Genomic DNA, 7,777 nt, shown 5'->3' with positions numbered 1-7,777 from the left:
AACTCAGCGGGATCCTGAACCTCTTCCTTCACGAACGTCTCGTTGGCTATACGCGACAATCATCAATCATAGGAACAATACATGCAAGCAAACAAACTTAATCAGAAACAGTACTCCAAAGCATGCGGAAACAAAAAGCAACTGCATTACTGTATTCTACTCGACGAAACGAAACCATAGCGACCAGAATCACCTAAATCGGAGTTACGACGCAAAAGTTATGGCTAAAACAAGTTGAATGGCAATTCTGTAGATAAACTGAACTATTTTTCGTAATAAAACTAATTAAAAACTGAATTAATAAGGAATTTGGATTAAATCTGCAAAATCTGACGGCTGCAGGGGCTATTAAGCACAACCAGGGGCACATTTCTAATTACTTTTGAACTCAGCCGGGCCGCGGGTTAATTTTAAAGAAAGGCAGGGGCCTTTTCGCAAAACGGCAGGGGCGCGCGGGGGCCGTGGCCGTCCTGGCCACGTGGCGGCCGGCGATTGGCCCGGTCCATGGCGGCGCTGTGGACCGGGGGGGCTCGGGGGGGACCACCGGTCCATGGTGGACCGGGGAGAGGCGCGGGGGCGACGTGGACTCGGTCCACTGGACCGGCCGTGCGGGGGCGCTGGGCCGCGGTCCACGGTGGACCGCGCGCCGGAGCAGGGGCGGTGCGGGCGCAGGGACGGCCGGCGGGCGGTGGTGGCGCCATTGGCGCCGCCCGGAGCTCCCGGCGGCGGCGCTACAAGGCTCGGTTGGCCGAGCAGGGGGCATGGGCGGACGCGGCTTGGCGCGACGAACGCGATGGTGTGCATACCTTCGCGAGTTGACGACGGCGAAGAGAAGCTTGTCGGCGGCGCTGCGAGCTTCGGCAAGAACGGCGGCGGCGCGGGTTTCGAAGCTAGGGTTTAGGGGCGCGTGCGGGCGGCCGAGGGGTGCCTTAAATAGGCTAGGGTGGTCCCGGGGTTCTCGATCCACGCGCGGCACGGAAGCCGAGAAGGAGGCGGCGCGGCGGTTGCTCACCCCGTCCGAATCGGACGGAGGTTGAAGACGCCGCCCCTGACGGGTGGGACCCACTCGCGGGGCCCACGCGTCAGCGACTGCGGGCGGGAGCAGCGGGGGTGAGTGCGGGGCCGGCCGCTGCCGTGCGGCTTGGGCCGCGGCCCACTTGGGCACGAGGGGAGAGGGGAGGGGCGCGGGGTGCTGGGCCGGAAGTCGGCCCAGGCGGGGGCTCTCCCCTTTCTCTTTTTTTTTTAAATTTTCTTGCTTCAAAACAAAACAAAACAAGCATCAGAAAAATAAATAAAATCAATCAAAATTATGCAGCAGCATGAATGCAAAAAAAATCAAACACGTTTCTACCTTATATTTTATTTTAATTAATTTTGTAAATTATTTAATAATTCTCTAAAAATTCAAACTAAGCCAAAATTAAATCAAATTTGAACTGAATTTGAAATTCAAAAATTTGGAGTGTTATAAACCTACCCCCCTTAAAAGAATCTCGTCCTCGAGATTAGGATGAACCAGGGAATAACTGAGGGTATTTGGATATTAGATCATCTTCTCTTTCCCAGGTTGCTTCTTCCTCGGAATGGTGTTTCCATTGTACTTTACACATCCTGATAGTTTTACTCCTGGTAATTCTCTCCGCTGTGTCCAGAACTTTGATAGGACTCTCTTCATAAGTTAGATCCTCCTGTAAATCCAGTTCCTCTAGTGGCAACTGTTCCTCAGGCACTCTCAAACATTTCTTGAATTGGGAGACATGGAAAACATTGTGCACGTTGGATAAACTAACAGGCAGTTCAAGCTGATAAGCCACTTCTCCTTTCCTCTCCAAAATCTTGAAAGGGCCAACATATCTTGGAGCTAGCTTTCCCTTGACATTGAATCTCTTTAGACCTCTCATCGGAGACACTTTCAGGTATACATAATCACCTGCCTGAAATACAAGTTCCCTTCGTCTCACATCAGCATAACTCTTCTGTCTAGACTGAGCTGCCTTCAGAGTCTGTCGGATGAACTGAACCCTTTCTTCGGCTATTCTCAATGAATCAGGGCCGAATACTTGCCTTTCACCAGTCTGGTTCCAGAACAATGGAGTCCTACACTTCCTTCCATACAAGGCTTCAAAAGGAGTCATCTTAAGACTAGTCTGATAGCTATTGTTATAGGAGAACTCAGCGTAGGGCAAACTAGCATCCCAACTATCCCCATACTGTAAAGCACAAGACCTGAGCATATCCTCTACTATCTGGTTGACTCTCTCTGTCTGACCATCGGACTGAGGGTGATAAGCAGTACTGAATCTGAGCTCAGTTCCCAAAGCATCATGTAACTTCTCCCAAAACTTTGATGTAAACTGTGTACCTCTATCAGACACAATCCTCTTAGGAACTCCATGCAGACACACAATCCGTTCCATATACTTTTCTGCTAACTGATCTCCACGGTAGTTAGTTCTGACCGGTATGAAATGAGCTACCTTGGTCAATCGATCTACTACAACCCATATTGAGTCATAACCTCGTTGAGTTTTCGGCAATCCCACTATGAAGTCCATGCTGATCTCATCCCACTTCCACTCAGGTATCTTCAACGGTTGCAACAACCCTGCTGGCCTCTGATGTTCCGCTTTCACTCTCTGACAGGTGTCACACAATGCCACATATTCACCAATATCTTTCTTCATACCAGGCCACCAATAGTTTTGCTTCAAGTCCTGATACATCTTAGTACCTCCTGGATGAATAGAGTAAGCAGATTCATGGCACTCCTTCAGTATCACATCCTTGATTCTCTGAATATCAGGCACACACAATCGGTCCTTGTGCCAAACAATCCCTTCTTGATCAACTTTGAATCCAGGTGCTCTACCTTCCTCTATCAGCTTAAGTATCTTTTTGATCTCTTCATCCTCTTTCTGACCTTTTCTGATCTCTTGCTCAAGAGTTGGTTCTATGTCCATGGAAGTACCTTGGGTATTAGCAACAAACCCCAAATTGAGATACTCAAATTCTGCCAGTAGTTCCATCGGTAACTCCGTGGCTTCCATCATATTCACTTGACTCTTTCTACTCAGAGCATCAGCAACTACATTAGCCTTGCCAGGGTGGTAATGAATCTCCAGTTCATAGTCCTTGATCAATTCTAACCATCTTCTCTGTCTCAGATTCAAGTCATTCTGAGTGAAGATGTATTTCAGACTCTTGTGATCCGTGTAGATATCACACTTATGACCCAGAATATAGTGTCTCCAGATCTTCAGTGAATGGACCACAGCTGCTAACTCAAGATCATGAGTTGGATAATTCACCTCATGTTTCTTCAACTGTCTAGATGCATAGGCAATCACCTTTCCCTCTTGCATCAGTACACATCCCAAACCTTGCTTGGAAGCATCACAATAGATAGAAAAACTTTTAGTCACATCTGGTAAAGTCAAAATTGGTGCAGTAGTCAACCTCTTCTTCAATTCCTCAAAACTAGCCTGACACTGTTCATTCCACTTGAATGGTTTACCCTTCTCTAGCAAAGCAGTCATGGGCTTGGCAATACTGGAAAATCCTTCAATGAATCTCCGATAGTAACCAGCCATTCCAAGAAAACTTCTGATCTCTCCAACAGTCTGAGGTGGACTCCACTTAAGAACATCTGCCACATTCTTCGGACTGACAGCAACTCCACCATTTGAAATGACATGACCAAGAAAAGACACTTCTTTCAACCAGAAGTCACACTTACTCAACTTGGCATAGAGCTGATGTTCCCTCAATTTCTGCAACACAAGTCTTAGGTGTTCCTCATGGTCTTCCTCAGTCTTGGAGTAGATCAAGATATCATCAATAAAGACTACCACAAACTTATCCAAATACTCCATAAAAACTTTATTCATCAGATACATAAAGTAAGCTGGAGCATTAGTCAATCCAAAAGACATAACTGTATATTCATAAAGTCCATATCTGGTGGTGAAAGCAGTCTTTGGAATATCACAAGGTTTAATCCTCAACTGGTGATAACCTGACCTCAGATCTATCTTGGAAAACACACAAGCTCCTTTCAACTGGTCGAACAAGTCCTCTATTCTAGGCAAAGGGTATTTATTCTTAATTGTGACCTCATTCAAAGATCTATAGTCTACACACATCCTCTGTGTCCCATCCTTCTTCTCTACAAAAATAACTGGAGCTCCCCAAGGTGAGGAACTAGGACGGATATACCCTTTAGACTGTAACTCCCTTAGTTGTTTCTTAAGTTCTTCTAACTCATTAACAGCCATTCTATAAGGTCTCTTAGATATGGGTGCAGTACCAGGTAATAAATCAATAACAAATTCAATCTCACGTTCAGGTGGCATACCTGGCAAATCCTCTGGGAACACATCAGGGAACTCTTTCACAACTCGAATATCTTCTACTGACCCACTGCTCACATGGTAAACTGTTCCTTCACTGCTAGGTGACATAGAAACTCTGACCTCAATTCTGTTCCCACTAGGTGCTGTTAGAGCCACTGTCTTCTCAGCACACTGAATAGTACCCTTAAACTTGGACAACCATCTCATTCCCAATATCATATCTAAACCTTCTGAACCCAACACAATGGGATTGACAGGAAAATCTACCCCCCTTATTTTAATGCTCATTCCCGGACACAAAGTATTAGTATGCATCTTTCCCCCAGGTGATTTAACTAGCATGGTGTTTTGCATGGTACAGGTGGCTATACTATGTTTCTCAACAAACTGTGCACTTATAAAAGTATGTGATGCTCCAGTATCAAACAAAACAGTAGCTGGGCAAGAGTTGACAAGAAACATACCAACTACCACATCTGGAGCCTCCTCCGCAGTTTCCAACTTCACATGATTCACCCTTCCATTGTTGTTGTTATTCCTCTGCCTCTGGGGGCACGCATTCGCGTAGTGTCCAAGCTGACCACACTTGAAGCAGGTATTTCCAGTGGGGGCGGGGTTGACATTGGGCTTCATTGGGACAGTGTTGGAGTTCTGGCGAGAGCCTGATGGTGCTGGGGCATTCTGGCGAGGCGCCTGACTAGCGGGGCGCTGCACTTGGTTGTTGTTGTAGCGCTGGCTCGTCTGCTGACTCTGGTTGCTGTACCTGACATTCTGTTGCTGTCCTTGGTTACCAGACTGATATGCAGGGCGAGACTGAGGGCCCTGCTGGTTGTTGTAGCGGGGACGACTGGCACCAGCCTGCTGCTGAGAGGAGTTATACTTCCTCTTCTTGTCCTCCATCTTACGGCGCTTGCTCTCAAGCACCAAAGCCCTGTCCACCATCTCCTGGATACTGGCATACTTGACATTCGACATCATGTAGGACAGACCATCATTCAAACCTTCCAGAAAGTGATCTTGCTTGTCTTCATCATTCTCCACTTCATTGGGGCAATACCGCGACAACTGAGTGAACTTGTCACGGTACTCACAAACTGTCATGGAGCCCTGCTTCAGAGACAAAAACTCCTTCTTCTTCAACTTCACCAATCCAGCAGGCACATGATGAGTCTTGAAGGCGACCTTGAACTCATCCCAAGTGATAGTATCCGGGTCCTGATGTGCAAAGCAATATGAATCCCACCAGTCCTGTGCGGCTCCCTGAAGCTGCCCAGAGCCATACAGAACCTTCTCCCTGTCATTGCACTGAGCAATGACCAGCTGCTTCTCCACTGCCTTAAGCCAATCCTCAGCTTGCATAGGATCAGCTGAGTGGGAGAAGAACGGTGGACGTCCCTTCATGAACTCTCCACGCTTGTCCCTAGGTGGGGCAAACGCGTTGTTACCTCCTTGATGTTGGTTCTGATTCTGGTTTTGGTTCTGCTGCATGTGGTTCATAATATGAGCCATCCCTTGCATCAGTTGAGTCTGCATAGTCATCAACTGCTCTATGGTCATGGGCTGATTCCCAGGAGGAGGAGGGTTGGCATTAGTCCCGCTCTGATCATTGTTGTTGTTGTTGGACTGCCCATTGTTTCCTCCATTGGTGTTGCTCCTGGTGTGGACAGGCATCTGATGTATAGAAATAATAATATAATAAAATCAGATGCAGTTCATATGTGTAAACCTGAGCTGTAATGTAAACTGCAATGTGAAAATCTTTCCTCACAGTATGAACCAGCTGATATTCACTTTCCTTTCTCAGTTGATAAACATAGTACTCACAACAGATGTAATATATAGATACTGAACTGATCATGATAAAGTAAGACTGATAAGATAAAGCGATTATGAAATGTGATAAAGCACAAATAAAGGAGACCGATGATAACCCAAACTATCTCAAATAAACTTAATACTTAATCTTATTCTTGATGCGTTGTGGACATAACCCACAACTCATCGCACTCATTACAAAGAACCAAATCACACCATTAACACAATAATAAATCAAGTTCTCACACAGACCAAGCAAAGCACACTAAGCAAACCACTAAGCAATAGACTCGCATAACTAAGATCGTGCTAACGTTCTAAGCGTGGCACTATTTATTACTAAGCTGGGATTAGCTCCTATTCTATAGTAGTACGAGCGCTGGCATCCCCATAGGCTGGATCTTCACGAGGCGGAGAGAAAGCAGGCCACTTAGGTGAAGGCGGTGGCACTCCAGTGATCTGAGCCTCCAGCTGCGCTATCCTCTTCCTGGCGTCGTCCAGCTCCTTCCTGACTTGCTTCAGCTCCACTAGTGAACTGTTGAGCTCGGTGTTAGTGACCGCCACCAGCTTGACAGTCCTGTGCACGCGGGGGTCTTGCTCATCAGTGGTGGAAGCAATAGTCATTGCCAACTCTCCACGACGACGGCGAGGGTAGTAGCGACGCTCATCCTGGCTGACCTCCTCGAAGAAGTGATCACGGTATGCGTAGAAAGCCTGGCGAGCAGCATCATTAATGCCCGCCATCTGGGTAGACCTCTCAGCCACAGCCTCATGTATGGACATGATCCTCAGTGCCCTCAACGTCGGGTTAGGCCTGCCGACGTGTGCCCAGACCTTCCAGTACGCCGGGTAGTCTGGGTGACTCCAGTGCTCACTGCGGTACTCCACTGAGAACATGCCATGTCCCAGCTGCTGGTCAAGGAGACGCTTCAGCTCGCTGTGGAAGAAACACTCTCCTCCATCCCTGGTGCAGACTGTCACAATCCACCCATCATCAGCAGCAAAAAGTCCATCTTGACCTCCAGGTCCTCCGGGTCCACCGGGTCCTCCGGGTCCTCCAGGTCCTCCAGGTGCATCCTCATCATCATCATCCTCATCATCATCCATGTCATCATCACCGAAGGGATCATCTCCTCCAGGTGCCCAGCAAGGCGCCCTTCCATGCACCACCAGAGCTTGAGGGGGTTGCTGTCCTTCATAGGGTTCCGCGTCTTGGAGGTTAGCACCGTCATCAAGATGCTGGTTAGGCTGGAACACGATGTTATCCACGCGACCAGTCAACGAGAACTCCACAGCTTGAACGGGGCGGAAACGAATAACGCTCTTGCGGCAGGTCAGATGGCGAGTCATCTACTTATACAAAAGATCATAGACATGCAGGAAACGGTTAATAGATCATGACGATGATGGGTAAATGAATAACATAAATGAAGGTAAAAGTGTATGTGTAATGAAGATGAACCAAGATTATACAATGGATGGATAATATGAACTTTGTTGGTATTTATGGTAAGATATAAAAGTAAGTAATGAAGGTATAAAGTGAAAACAAGGTAATGGAATTTATTGTCAAGGCAGAAATAAAACATAACTCAAGTAATAAATGAAAA

General features: G+C 47.2%; 1 protein-coding gene across 1 annotated transcript; it reads right to left on the bottom strand.

The window, feature by feature from the left end:
• LOC110429725 (vegetative cell wall protein gp1-like) lies at window positions 389–5,252 on the bottom strand. Its single transcript, XM_021446172.1, has 2 exons — window positions 4,817–5,252; window positions 389–1,233 (listed from the first exon to the last, which is right to left on the bottom strand). The coding sequence occupies exons 1-2, from the start codon at window positions 5,250–5,252 to the stop codon at window positions 389–391; spliced, it is 1,281 nt and encodes a 426-aa protein (XP_021301847.1).

This window comes from Sorghum bicolor, chromosome 8 (genome assembly GCF_000003195.3).
Source record: "Sorghum bicolor cultivar BTx623 chromosome 8, Sorghum_bicolor_NCBIv3, whole genome shotgun sequence".
NCBI lineage: Eukaryota > Viridiplantae > Streptophyta > Magnoliopsida > Poales > Poaceae > Sorghum > Sorghum bicolor.
Note: the sequence above shows the minus strand (reverse complement) of the source record. Positions and strands in the feature narration are given on the sequence as shown.